The sequence below is a fragment of the Pezoporus occidentalis genome, unplaced genomic scaffold (genome assembly GCF_034315485.1).
Source record: "Pezoporus occidentalis ecotype Australia unplaced genomic scaffold, CSIRO_AGI_Poc_V1 ctg64, whole genome shotgun sequence".
In the NCBI taxonomy this organism is placed as follows: Eukaryota; Metazoa; Chordata; class Aves; order Psittaciformes; family Psittacidae; genus Pezoporus; species Pezoporus occidentalis.
In genome coordinates, this window is record NW_026915987.1 from 2,485,016 (window position 1) to 2,499,838 (window position 14,823).

The following is a 14,823-nucleotide window of genomic DNA, read 5'->3' on the forward strand; positions in this document are numbered from 1 at the left end:
GAGCTTTTAAACAAAGAGAATGCCAAGTTCTCTATACTGTAAATCAATAGGGGGAAAAGAAGTAGTAGTGGAGCTGCTAATGAAGGATACATGAAAAGAAATTAATTCCTTTCCAAATTACCTGTTTGAAGAGGAAATGAATTATTTTTTAGCTAGAAGGTAGCAAGGAGCATTTTTATTCTATTTCCCATTGTACATCAACAGAAAATAGAATTTCTTTCATCCTAGTATTATTTGCATGAAGAAATTGGTTAAAGGAGAATCTGTATTGTGCAGGGGGAGAACCTCTTAGGGTTCCTGCTTGTCTTTGCTTGGCAGCTTCTGATGTTAATGAATTTTGATGAATCTGCTTCTGATGAATTGACTCCATTTTGCATTTTCTTCTGCAGCTATGGAAAGCGAAGTGAGAAAGTAGATGAAGATAAGCTTCAGTTGGTAGAAGCCACTCATTTTAATTTTGAATCATAAATTGAAAGCACAAGAATGTGTATGATTCTTATGGCAAGATTTCTTTAAAAACCACTTTTCTCTCTTTTTGTAACAGAGCTTGATGCCCCTAGCCAGATCGAGGCAAAAGATGTCACAGACACCACAGCTCTTATCACATGGTCCAAACCTTTGGCTGAAATTGAAGGCATAGAGCTCACTTATGGCCCCAAAGATATTCCAGGGGACAGGACAACCATTGACCTCTCTGAAGATGAAAACCAATATTCTATTGGAAACCTGAGGCCACACACAGAGTACGAAGTGACGCTCATCTCTCGTCGAGGGGACATGGAAAGCGATCCCGTGAAAGAAGTCTTTGTCACAGGTAAGAGGCTTGGATGCCAATTCCAACCTCTGGGAAGGTAATGCAATCACCATCAGTCTTCCTGTGCTGTTTGTGTTGTGTTGCTTGAGTTGATGAGTTACTTCATCAACACAGAATCAGCAGTACTATTATAGAGGTACATGAAAGTAGAGAATGTTTTTCTGTGCCTTATATACCCTACTGGCTCAACAAAATATACTCAAGTATCTAAATGTATTTTGAAAATGAGAATTATGCTATTAAGTCTCTTAAAAGCTTTTGCTCATCATATGCTGAATCTCCACTTCAGGAAACAAATATCCTCTAGGTTACTTATCTTCTATGGTTTCTATTCCATCTAAGACCTTATTTCTGTTTGTCTAAAGCATAACAGACTAGCAGAAAACTGCTTTGTTTTCATACTGCAGTTCTTCAAATGTTTTCTGTCATGTTTTTTATAAATTTACTTTGCTCTTTAGTGACCCTGAGAATGCTTTATGAAAGTGTGAGTCCTTTAGCATGTCATCAAGGTCTGATGCATTAAGGGAGCTGAGTAAATGGTACATAGGAAATAACTTCCCTTTTCATCCTGAAATGTAATTGTTCATCCAGAGCAGGATTTGAGCCTACTATAGGTGTGAACAGCAAAAGCCCATTGAACTTCTGTATAATATTCACCTTTTCTTTTAAGCCTTAGAGCTCCTTTCAGCTATGAATGCAAGATAATTACTGAACAGAAATCTAGACATGATCAGCAGCCTTGATCCTTTTGAAAGCTGATGTATTTATAGAGGAAGAGTAGTATTTTCATCCAAACGTGTTTTTCCACAAGCCTATTTTGTAAAGAAAATAATTGCTAAAGTTGAAATTGTTATTTTTGTCTTAGGAGATAAAAGTTTAATTTCTTCCACTGATCTTTTCTCCACAGCCAGTGAGCTCTCCACTTCGCGGTAAAAGAAATTGCTTGATGTAGTTAAGAACATAGATTTATCATGTGAGAGGACACTTAACTTCAGCTTGGTGGATCATTCCACCCTCTAAAAAGTACTGTTATAAGAGACTTCTGTCGTAAGAGAATTATTCCTATGTATTTATTTATTGGTTTATTGATTACAGACTTGGATGCTCCAAAAAACCTGAAGCGAGTGTCGCAGACAGACAGTAGCATTACTTTGGAGTGGAAGAACAGCCATGCAAATATTGATAACTACCGCATTAAGTTTGCTCCCATCTCCGGTGGGGACCATGCTGAGATCACAGTGCCAAAGGGCAACCAAGCAACAACCAGAGCTACACTCACAGGTAGGAGAATGGTGAGCTAGTCATCAATGTCATGCCGCTGCCATCACCGAGGGCACAGTAATGTAGCACAAAAGTACCCTTTTGGTCACTATACAGAAGAGGTACAAGCAGAGGTTGTGCATTTTGAGTATAGGCAAATATCACATGGATGTCTATGTGCTTTTCTTTGGCAAAAGTACCTGTACTGCAAGCTCTTGAAAATAGAAGCTATGTCTGATTATGCATTTGCACAGTGTCCAAAATGTGATCTCAGTCATAATCTTTATATTTAAGCATGTACATGGAAAAGGATTTATTAACATCAGGTCAGCTGGAGGGTCAACTGGAACCTCAATTCTCTGCATGCACAGGAAAGCATATATCTTAACTTGCATACATTCAGGCTTCTTTGTTTAAACAAATGCCTATAAGCATATTCTGTGGACAGAAACTCATGCTCCTATTTCTCTTCACTTAGGGTTGAGGCCTGGAACTGAATATGGCATTGGTGTGACAGCAGTGAGACAGGACAGGGAAAGCGCTCCTGCTACTATTAATGCTGGCACTGGTGAGTAACTTGATCCCCTTTTGCTCTGGAGGAAGCAGCAAATCAAGTGGATAAGCCTCTGAGCTGTTGCTAGACAGCCAGTATAGATGCTAATCTGTCAACTCTGCTTTTTTAACCTGTAGATCTTGATAACCCCAAGGACTTGGAAGTCAGTGACCCCACTGAAACCACCTTATCCCTTCGCTGGAGAAGACCAGTGGCCAAGTTTGATCACTATCGCCTCATTTTTGTTAACCCCTCTGGAAAGAAGAGTGAAGTGGAGATCCCCGTGGACAGCACCTCTTTTATCCTGCGAGGGTTGGATGCAGGGACAGAATACACCATCAGCCTGGTGGCGGAGAAAGGCAGACACAAAAGCAAACCCACAACTGTCAAGGGTTCTACTGGTGAGTGACAGCTTTTGATGAGTGCCGTGCACCAGGTCATTGGGCAATGACTAGCCCAAGTCTTCACCTCATTTTGTAAGCCATGCCTGGACAACTGCTTAGAAACATCAACTGCCTACAGAGCAGACTTAGCTCTGTCTAACATGATAGGCTTAACTGAGGGATAGCTGTGCATTTCCCTGCCTACCATGTCTAGCTCCATATTCTCAATGATTTCTTGCTTAACCTTTGAGAAGACTTGCAAAGAACACAGCTCTTTGTCCTGCATGAAATGCAGATCTCATCCTTTGTTTTAAATGAGGCTGTTCTTTGTGTATTATGTCTTGTAACTTGTTTTGTTTTCTACAGCCAAAACCAAAAAGGAAGAGCAACCAGAATGTATTTAACATTACTTGTTTCTGCCTAATGAATTCTCTTCACAGCATGCCTCCACTCATCACGCTTCAGCAGGGTCAACAGGGCTCTGATGCTGCCTTTTTTTTCAGTTTTGTCATCCAAAAGCTAGAAGGGCCTCCAAATCTGGTCACAGTCACCACTTCCATGGAGACCACGACTGTTACGTTTGTCTACAGAGAAAGGGGGCATTTCTGTCATCTTCATTTGTACAAACCACTCCGAATAACCATTATCAGTGGATTACTTACCACACAAGGTTTTATTCTTTGTGAGCCATTTTAACCCAAAGTTTGTTGCACACAGAATTGTATCTTGGTACAGAGCATAAATAAGTCTTGAATTTTTACAGGCATTCAGGCTAAATTCTGTGAGGCAAAGCCTGAAGTGCTGTGAGCAGAGACAGTGAAATCAGAATCAGCTGACAATTCCTGTCCTTAGCACTGATCAAAGGGTTTCTCTTTTTCTCCCCAAAGACCATCTATGAGGTAAACATGTGACAGAAGTTATGGATTTTACAAATTAATAACAGTTTAACAAATCAAAACTGGTTTCATATTCAGTGGTGGTGTCCATCCAAGCACAACCTCTGAGTGCTTTACAGATTTCACTGTAGTTTACAGATTTTTCTGTAGTTTATGCTATGATGCAAACTACAGAAAACCAGCAGTACTGAATTACTAGTTTGATGCAAGGCCTGTGTCCAGTGTTGGGAAATAACAGGAAGCCTTGAGGTATGCACATACAAATGGAAGCCGAAGGTTTATGTGGCAAGAGTGAGCTGACTTTGATTCTTCCCAAGTTACCAGATGCTTCCCTATCTGTCTGAAGACTGAGTGGTCTCAAAAGGAGTATGTATAGATGCTGAAACGGCAGAAACAACACGTTGTGGAATTTCACAGCCTGGCCTTTTCAGCACCAGCTTCCCAAGTCTCACAAGGTAGCTTCTTTTTCCTGATTTAGAGCTCTTATAAATCCATTCATCGGGCAGGGTATCTGTTTTACACCTTTACTCAGAGCAGACGGTAGAATTCTTTGTAGTGGGCTCTTTAGAAGCATCAGCAGTAGTTAACAGAGCCTGTCTCTATGACCTTCCTCCTGTGTAGGAATGGACAAATCCAAACACATGGGCATGGGGAGGCAGAAACGCTCTATAAGCCTGTGGGGTGTAAGAGACGAGGTCTTTCCTTCAGTTTACTTTTTTATCCACCCTCAATACCATACTCTTTATCTGTGTTCCCAGTACCTGGGAGGTCCTGAAGTCTTCAGGCTAAGCCAAACAAACTTGGTTTGCCCTCTCTTGCAGAGCTATGGGGGCTCTCACGTCCATTGCACTGCTGGGGTAAATACTTGGAGCAACAAGGGAGACAGAGGAATGATTGAAGTGGAAAATGCCAGTAGCACAGCTAGAACTGGACTAGCTCTTCTCAGAGGGTGGGGGAGGCAGTCCTGCTGTTTGGAGGGGCATGTGCCACCCCTGCTGAACAAGGGGGCCAGGGACTGCAGAATGGGTGAGAGCTTTTCTTCTCAAAGTTTCCTTTGCTTCTCCACGTTGCCAGTTTTTCATCTTACTTTCTTCCCAACCTCTTGATCAGAGTCAGGCATCCCTGCCAGCTGCTGTTCAGGAGCCTCTCACATGGTATTATTTATTTGTATAGTGGATTTTCTATTGCTGAGGGTAAAGCTTTTTTCAGCCCCAGGGCTGAAGATCTTCTGTCAGTACCTTCTCTCCCTTCTTGCATTCTTCTTACTATCTTTTTTTTGTATATCAACTCCCCACACAGAGCTGAAATGTTCAGAGCTCATGAACAAGGAACGTGTCCCAAAACCTTCCATAGTATAGGATGACAGCTTTCTGATGTTTCTGTCTCTTCTTATAGATGAAATGCAGCTCAAGTGACAAAGGTTTTTGCAACTGATGTCAACAATTCTGTATTCAAGGGATGAAAGGGATTATAAAGTGAACAGTTTGCTAAGGGTCATTTTATTGTACTGAAAAGGGAAGACTGAATATTTCACACTGCCATTTGCTTGTCTGTTTCTTCATGGCTTTATATAGGCAAAGCCAAATGCAGTCAATGACTCCTTACCCAGAGGAGCTTCCTGGCTCTGGGAGCTTTCATGCTCCAGAGGCCTCAGGGATGCAAGAGGATGCTCTGAGGGACCTTGTGGTCTCAAGGATGACTGACCACAGCTTTAGTGTCTCCTGGTATGCAAATACAGGAGTCACAGTAGTTCTGTGGTGGAATACAAGGATGTGCCATTGGCAGCTGAGCCCCCTGCAGAAACCTCCCTGCCCAGAGAATCCCTAAGTGCTGTGATTGATGGCCTCCAAGCTAAAACTTCCTATAAAATCAAGGTGTATGGACTGGTTGGAGAACAGCGCTCTTCTCTGGAAGGTGTGGCTACAACAGATACCTCCTTTCTGTTATTAACAAAGGTGTCACAAACTAGGGTACTACCTGTTTGTTAGAGGTCCCACCCAGCATCGCACTAAGGTTTTGGTTTAGAACTGTTTCTGAAATCAAAGAACATGAGCCATTTTACTAGTTGGAGGGACCGTTCTGGCAGCATGTCTTGAGGATGTTTCATCAGATTAATAACTAATTTGTAGGGTGAGCATGTAATCCTGCTCTGAGGAAGCTGAGCAGCCAGAGTCCAGCTTTGTTCTTGCTCTGGTTTGGAACCCTGCCTGCATAGCACAATAGTCCTGGAGGAGGATGGATGGTAACACATCAGCCACGAGAGGCCTGTGGAAATAAATGAGTGGACATTAGAGAAACCAAGCGCCAACCTCGAATTCCTCTGCTGAAGGACCCAGATTGTGCAGCAACTGCTGATGAATCGTGGTTGTGATACTGTCTTGCATCTGGAAGTGAGTTGCAATAGGAGCATGGCTCAGAGAAGTATCTTTTCCATTCTGTTGAATGTTTTTAAGATAATTTATGCTTTTACCAAAGACTGTTGTCTGCACTGTGCTTCAGTTCCCTCTTCCTCTCCTGGCTTCTACTTATCTTATATTGCTCCACCCATTTTTATGCAAACTCAAACATTAGGAAGAATGATTAGGTGAGGCAGTTCAATGGGAAACTGCCGTGCTGGTGACTGGCAAACTGAGTTTGCCAGTAAAGATTGTCCATTTATTCAGCTGATTCCTCTGCTGAAAATACCTGGAACCTGACTTCAGTAGGAGCTGCTGTAGCATTTCTGGCTTATTACTCACTGCAATGTTTTCTTTATGAAGTTCAGAGGGGCAGAGGCACTCTAAGCCCAGTTTAATCAGCTGCTTGGCAGAGGGGAAAGCTATTTAGCCAGAGAGATCTGAAAAGAACCAAAAAACCTTGATAAACCATCATATCTTACAGTGTGCTTGAGCTTATGAAAGACTCTGCAATGAAACCGGTTCACAGCTCCTCTTGGCAAATAATATAAAATCCAAAGAGCAAGAAATAATACAGAATACTGTATTATGAATACTGAATCCCAAGGAACTGGGGAAATGTCCTGGCAGGACATTAGCATTCTTTTTAGTAAAATTGCCAGTGAAGCATTGCGGTGGAATTCCTCAAAAGGCTATCAACAGCAGTATAGATGTATTTAGGCCATGTTCGGCTTGGAGATTTTACAAAGAGAATTAAACTAAGAAGTATTGCAGTCTGAGAAAGAGCATATGTTTGTTGTCCATTCAGTTTCCCCTCTACATTGCTTTCAGCTCTTTGGCATCAACTTTCATTCATCTTGCCACCACGAATCACTCTATCTGGTTGTCATCCACCCACCTAGGGCTCCTAGAGCTCTCTTCTCTCCATATATTCCCCTGGTTGCCAAGTCAAGTGTTTGAACTCCATTGGTCTTATCCTACAGTTCAATGGTTTTCCAGATTTTCTGTTATCTGTTATAGTATTCCATGTGCTAAACAATGAACACTGATACTGCCTGTGGTATCAGAGAATTTCCTATGTATTCCTATAATTTTCATTTTCCTATCTGTTGTTTGTACAAAAAGCCACATATTCCTCTATTACACGTGAACTTTATGTGGCTTATATGAGTGTTAATACATGTGTGTAGAGGGTAGACCACTCTCATCCACAAATTCATTTGTGGAGTCATTAAACCCAAGGTAGTATTCAGAATTAGGTCTGAAAAATAGTCAGAGGTAATGTAGTTACATATAATTTGATATGCTCCATGAGACAGGCTGTGCATGGCAACCTGCCATGTAGTTGGCAAAGTTGGCAGAATAAAATTAATCCACTTGTGACAGCGAACTTCAGAATTAAAGTGTCATTTAGGTAGTTGGTACCTCAGTTTTGGTATAATACAGTTGAACAGCTGCTGTATTTTCCATTCACATTAGAGTAACCAAGTTCTTGTGTGGTTATACTACAACTGGATCTGGGATAATGTCAGGAGGATGGTCTAGTAAAATGAGGGAAAATGGGGAGCCAGTTTTGACTCTCATTACACAGAGTTTTCTGATAGATCTTCAGTTTATCAGGAGTGTAATGTCAGCCTTTTATTTTTCTTTTCTATTTCTCTTGTATTCTTTGATGTTTTCCTTTTGTTTCCAAATCAGGGTGCATGCCAGTTTCCTAGTGGGACCATCCAGAGCATGAAGCTGTACCTGTACCAAGTACTGCTGCCCTGTCCTCCCCACTGGTCTGTTCACTCTACCTATGCATGTCTTCTGCAGAAACACTCCACAGTAAAGCCCAGCTACCACTGTGCATGTCAAGTAGACAGCCTCAAGGTTGAACAAGTACCAATTGCTTGATGCTTGATGGTTTTTAGCCTGTTCCCAGAATAGAAAAGAGCTGGTTGACATCTAATTGTGCACAAGCAGCTGAGAGTCCCAGGTGGCTAATGGTTCCTCACTGCATGTCTTCCTACTTCACTACATAAGCACAGTAACCCTGGTGCAGTCAGTTCTGACAGCTGTTTTACTGAGGAAGAAGGAATTATGCTAGTGGTTATATTGCAGGTAAGCTGGGGCGATGGTTTTTCAAGTTACAGCATAGAAAGGGCCTGTTTCAGACTCTGTGCTGAGGTAATTTAAAGCAGGCCCTCACCTAAGTCAAGAATATCAATGATATATGTAAACATAAATCACTGTTTGCCTCACCTGCTTCTGCTCACCTTCCTGGAGGTGAGCAGAAAACAACGTTTTTACATCTGCATTTGACCTGAGAGTATGTTTTCAAGGTAACATTTCTGCATTTACATTGACATACATTTTTAATTGATTTTTCTCCTCTGAAAACTTCTTTTTTTTCTGATACATGTGTGAATTTGGAGGCAGATATTGAATCCTGAGTATGTATTTGTGCTGATTTGATTGATGATGGAAGATGACTTGCTCTCTCTTAATTGAATGCAAGTGGAGCATGTAAGCAAGGAAGTCACTGAGGTGTGAAATGATGTGGTTTGCCACTAATGAGGAGATAATTCTGCATGTCAGAGAAATCACCTGCCTCTTGCCTTGCAGCTGTGATCAGGAGCACATTCTCTGTCACCTCCACGCTACTCAGATTCTCAGAATCTGACTGTGCTCCAGGATGCGTTCACAGATCATTCAGTATGTTGAAGGCCAAGTCTTTTTCCCTTCCATTCTTTTTGATCTCCTTAAAGAAAGATTGTTCAAGCTCTTTCTGTCCTAGTTTTTAGGTAAGGATGTGTGTCCCCCTCCGTTTTATGAAAATCCTATATATATCCATATGAATCACTCCTCCAAGCCTGTTTTTGCTTGGGTAGGATAAGATTTAGCATGCTTCTGCTGTGGCCGATTTCTCAGTCTGGACTTGGATCTGTTTGCAGTATTTGGCATGCATTCCACTTATGTTTTATATCAGAAGTAGTAACTTATGTGCTGTAGTAAAGATAAAAGGCATGTTCAAGAGATTTAGGGTTCAAATCCTCACCAGTGTGAATTAGCAAAGTTCTTTGGAGGTAACCAGAGTGTACTGATTTACATCAAGTGAGGGTGTGCCTGTTTCTCTGCTGGGACCCTTTCAGCTCACTGTAAAATGGTTGTTGCTCTGGATCTCCTAGTTAGTGTTGTCGCATGAGGATCACACTGTGCTTGGTGCTGCTACCTTTCCTTGTGGCTTGGATTCAGTCCCCAAAAAAGACAAACCCATCTGTGTTCTTAGAGCTCTTTAATGCAAAGCACACAAACTGTTTGTAGTGGATATTAGCTGGCTTTTGGTGTATTTGGGAGTTTATTATCAGGAAGTTCTAACTTGTAATTTACCTGTGTTTAACACTTCTAGTCACAACACCTGGAGGATCAATCAGTGAAGCACCATTTAATCCCACCAGTCCTGCACCTAAAGAGATAAGCTATTTAACAAACCCCAGCACTGATTTTCATGCTCTGCTTCTGGTGCCCACTGACTTTCCCATCTCAGAAGCCGCTGGTGCTCTTCATGACCTTAACATAACACACAAGGCTTTCAGTAGTCTCACCCTGTCTTGGGCAGCACAGGATGAGGTCTGGATCAGTTCTTTATCACTCTGAAAGACCTGCCCAGTTTAAATAGAACACAGGAAATCTTTTTGCTGAAAAACCATTGTGAAACAGAATTTACCAATCTCAGCACAAGCACACAAAACCAGATTATCCTCCATGGAAGCACTCAGAGTCAGCTCTCTTGGTCCCTGGAAGCCCTAGCTACTACAGGTATTTTCTATGGATTCGTTAGCCATATGTTTCTTTTCTGCTTTGAAATGCAGAACTTCATTTCGTACTGCTGTCCCACTGCAGAAATGCTGGGCTTTGTGAGTGATGCATCCTTCCTTAGTTGTTCTTTTCTTTCTTCCTTTTGCACGGGATAAATGTCTTATTGCTGTGGAATGAGAGCCTTGAGTGGTGCAGCACGGAAAATGCCTTTTATGCTTTTAAGGCGATGTAGCATCAATTCTCTCTTTCAAATTTCATGTAAAGAGATGTTGATGCATCTGCTATTTTCAAGGCACATGAAAATAGCAAGAGGCTGCAGGTTATCTGCATTGTGGTTCAAGCACAAGAAAGATTGCAAGGATGTTGTGGATTGCAGCATTGGCATGGAAGTGGTGATGTCAGAGAAAAAAAAAGACTGTAACGCATTGGGAGTATTCCTTTTATGTTTTATCCCTGTTACATAAATCTCATGAGGAAACAGGCCTATAGCAGCAAGGCTCACTTCGATAATAATCAAAGTGCCAGTGAGTAAGGTCATATTTGGAGAACCTAGCTGGAGCTTAATAACTTTACCTGCCCATCGTCAAACCCAAATTCACAGCATGAGATAAAATATGTACATAGAAACGCACAGATTATTTCACACATACTGCAAGGCTAGAGCACCTAATTTCTCAATGGTTGGTTCTCTCTTTTTTTCTTGTTTAAGCAAGAAACATCATCCCTTGATATTATTTACCATGAAACAGTTATTGTTTCATCATCTATATTGGATGCTTTATGTATGAGGCATTTGGAGTTTTCCAACAGTCCAAGTTGGTGCATGATCTTGTATGAGAATCTCTTGTTCCCTAAAAAGCATGATGGGGTTGTGTGCACTTCCATTGCAGACACGCATGAGAAAGGAACGGGACTCTGCATCTTGGAGATGAATGAAGCTGAGCACTCGTCAGAGTAATCTGAATTGCTTTTAAGCTGTGATGATTACTGCATTACTTATTATAATCAAGCTTTTACTTTTCATTTGAAGGCAATGTGTTTGCTTGATTTGTTTCTGTTGCCACCAAAAGATCATTATTTCTGATACAATTCTTTTCTGTCCTGCTTTCTCTTTTTCAGCTCAAGGGTGCTATTTCAACAGGATTCATCTTTTACCCCAATGAGTCTAATTTCTGTTCCTGATAAAGCAAACCAGCTCTGAATTCATGCTTTTATTTTTTTGGTAGAATATCACTGTTATTTCATGAAAAAATTATTCTTTCCAACAGGATGGGAAAAGCTCATAAAAACTTTTGTGTTCCTGAGTAGCTATTTACAATAGCAATTTATTATACATTAGCGAATCTCACTGCAGATAACTGACTGTGATCTGTGAGTGCTCCACCTCTGAAAATACAACCTCAGCTACATATATAAGGCTATGCAGCAGTCATACAATAAGCACTCTTTTTTTACAGGGGGGTAGTGATGTTGCTGAGTCTAAATTTCACTTATTCCAGGGCCACTTTATCTTCTGCCCTAGAATAGGCATGAAGCTTAACGCTGCAGTTTACAATTGACAAATCAGATCCATTTCCCTTCATGCATCATCTTATAAATTGTTAGGCGTTCAGATTGGGATGATTCAGATGGATTTTGTTCTTGTTATAATGCTGATGTGTCAAAAGTACAAATAAATAAGTGCTAAAATATCAGTAAAAACAAAGGCCAATGCTAGATCGTATAGGAAGTTTTTCCATGCAGAAAAATCCAGGTGTTACTCTGTCATTTTCCTGTATGACCACTAATTTGAAGGAACCAGTTGTATTTTCAAACAGAGGACTTTCTATTCTTGCTGAGAAAATGACCTCAACTTTCAGCTTTAACAGCATCAGAGTTAGTTCTGATGGTTGCCAGCTTCCTCTGCCACCCTTGTGGTGGCTTATGAGAATGGTCATTTCTATGAATGCAGATTTCAGTTTTAGGTTAATATCAGTAACACTGAAAATCCAAAGCACCCTGTCCCAGGAAGGTTTTGTGGACAGAATACTGTAATAAAAGGAAGACAAATCCATTAAACAAAAGATATGCAGACTTGGAAGAATTTTCCCCTTCTTTATATTTTTGGATTGGAAATAGTTTGGAAGAGTAGATAACGTCCTTCATGCGGACACAACTAAAATCATAAACACCTGAATTCCAACTGCTAAACTCGGTGTCTTCCTACCCTTACAACTGGGTGCAGTATTCACTTCATAATGACAAACACTGTGTTGTTACTAGTGCAGTACAGTAGTTACAGTAATACTTACTGATCTCATAGTGAGTTGTAATTAATGTTGGCAAGCCACTTGCAGCTGTAAGGTGGTCTAAAAGCTGCTTTCTGTAAGCAGTCTTTCAGCATTAATGTGGTTATTATTCATTATTACAGTTCTTTTCTTACAGTTCTGTTGTGCCATGCCTCTGAAGAGATTTTACAAGTTATCTGAGGCAGCTGAGAATGTAAATGTGTGTGTGCGGGTGCATCTTTGTGTCACTGATTATAAGTGACATTCTTTAACGTGGAACAGCATTAAATAATATGTCATCACCAGCAGTCTGTAATGTGAGTAACTGATTGACTCTCTGTCCTTATTCAGAGGAGGAACCTGAGCTTGGAAAATTGTCAGTATCAGAGACTGGCTGGGATGGTTTCCAGCTCACCTGGACAGCAGATGACGGGGCATATGAGAACTTTATCATTCAGGTGCAGGAGTCTGAGAATCCCGAAGAAACCCAGAATATCACAGTCCCAGGCGGACTGCGCTTTATGAATGTCACGGGCCTCAAGGCTAACACACCTTATAATATCACGCTTCACGGTGTGATTCGAGGCTACAGGACCAAACCCCTTTCTGTTGAAACCATGACAGGTATCTTTTCAAGTCACTCACCCAGCCTGGTGGTTCCCTTTCTTTGCAGACAGGAATGGGAGCCAGAGCTATTGCAACTGCTTGGCAAAGCTTGCTCGCTTTGCATGGGGAGCACTGAACTCATTAAAGCTTGGCTGAACATCTCTGGCATGGAAATGTCTCTTGGTCAGACTTTCCAATAAGAGTCTCAGTGCCCCCATGGAGCCTTTCACTTTTAGGACTGCTTTCCCCCCCACACCTCTGAATGCCTTGTTTTGTTCCCTTTACTTGCTTTTTGCTGGTTGACACTAACAGCAAACCCCAACTCACTGTTGTACATGCTTGCAAAAGCCCAGGTTGCCTTTTTAAAATTACAAAAATCCATTCATTATAGCCTAGAGAATTAAAACCGAAGATCAGGTCTAGTTTTTACCCTTTGGAAGCTACCTGTGAAATGATGCACTAGTTTCCATGTAAAGACAAACTTTGGTGCATAGTTTGTGCATCTAACTCAATGCAAGGCCAGACACCTTCTGTATGTTCTTATATAGAAAAGAACACAAATTAAGTCCTACCAAGAGCAGCGGCACATAATAAGCTGTATAAGGTTGTTAAACAACCTGGTTGGTCTGAAAAAGATACAATGCAAGAAGACCAACTTCAGCAGAAGTGCCTTGGCATAAAACTGACCTGAAGGAAGGAAGGTAAGCCCCACGTTATGGTTGCCCCACGTAAGGTTGCATGGAACTAATCATAAGCCACAAAAATCATTTTCTGGCTGATACTGTGAAAGATGTCAGTTTGAAATGAGAGCTTATCTTGAGCTTTGCGAGGGGTAAATACGTACCTCTGTCTATCCTGTATGGCTCAGTGGCTCTTCCTTCAAATAATTTTTGTTGGACAATATCTGATGCCTTTGGGCTTCCTTACAGACCTGTGCAGCCTCCTGTGATTCTGAGATAGCCTGAGCTGGCTCATATTTGATTTCCCCCAGCACAGAAGGGGATAAAAGTACACAATAAGAACTAAACAGAGTTAAAACAGTAGAGCTTGTTTCAATAATGCTTTAAGCAGCCTGGCTTAGGTAGAAACATGTCTGGCACAAGGCACTCCCCTTGGGCTGTGTCCTGCTGCAGAAGTCCTGTGCTTCGAGAGTCCTGAGTGTGAGCTGGTAGCAGACTGCCCATTGAAAACTGACAAATGTGGCTAGACAAAGGAGGCTGTACAGGGACAAACAAGAAAACAGACATCATGGGTGTCCTGCCTAGCTATGCAATGTGCTCTGCTCTTATTAACTTCATAAAAGCAGCAGAAGATGCCCTGCTGATGTTTTCCCTTCCCTTTCTGGGTCATGCTCAGCACCCGGCTTTTCAAAACTGTCCCTTCTGGGGATTTCTAATTGTCAGAAATTTTGGAGTCTTCCTGTAACATCCGAGGGATGTCTGCAGAAAGGAAGGAACCCCAAGGCAGCAATCACTGTTCTGCATTTTGGCCCCAGCTCCAAAACTTCATGCCAGCTTTCATAGGCTTAAGCTAAGAGGGAAAATAAGAAAGCAAACAAAACACAACCTTTCCCTTTGGATAAAGAAAGAGCTCTAGGTTTAGCTTCTAAAACTGGAAGCTGACTTTTCCAAATGCCCTGGGGGCATTCACAAAAGTTCTGCATCTGCTTTCATGCTCGGACCTCGAAAACACATGACTGCTCCTGGAGGAAAAGGGAAATAGCCATAGCTATTTCCTTATTTAACATGTTGAGATGCTTTTTGATTTCTTCCCCTTAGTAACTGTCTGCTTGTAGCAAGCTTTTACCCAAACCCTCTTCTCCAGCGGCAGCTGGGAGTGCTGCCAGC

The 14,823-nt window shown here is 41.5% G+C and overlaps 1 protein-coding gene and 1 long non-coding RNA gene across 6 annotated transcripts in view; one reads left to right on the top strand and one right to left on the bottom strand.

Moving 5' to 3' along the window:
* The window catches only part of TNC (tenascin C), a 72,207-nt gene that overhangs the window by 30,761 nt on the left and 26,623 nt on the right, over positions 1 to 14,823 (top strand). For 3 of the 5 annotated variants that reach the window (XM_062640335.1, XM_062640336.1, XM_062640337.1), the window contains exons 7-10: positions 545 to 814; positions 1,910 to 2,095; positions 2,553 to 2,642; positions 2,765 to 3,028. In XM_062640335.1, the coding sequence (XP_062496319.1) occupies positions 545 to 814; positions 1,910 to 2,095; positions 2,553 to 2,642; positions 2,765 to 3,028 (810 nt within the window). Of the gene's footprint in view, positions 1 to 544; positions 815 to 1,909; positions 2,096 to 2,552; positions 2,643 to 2,764; positions 3,029 to 12,721; positions 12,995 to 14,823 lie in introns of all 5 variants that reach the window. The other 2 variants (XM_062640338.1, XM_062640333.1) reach the window with 1 other exon arrangement.
* Positions 161 to 3,509, bottom strand: LOC134174947 (uncharacterized). The gene is made up of 3 exons (XR_009968850.1): positions 3,421 to 3,509; positions 1,472 to 1,626; positions 161 to 389 (listed from the first exon to the last, which is right to left on the bottom strand). It is a non-coding gene; the product is annotated as an uncharacterized LOC134174947 (long non-coding RNA).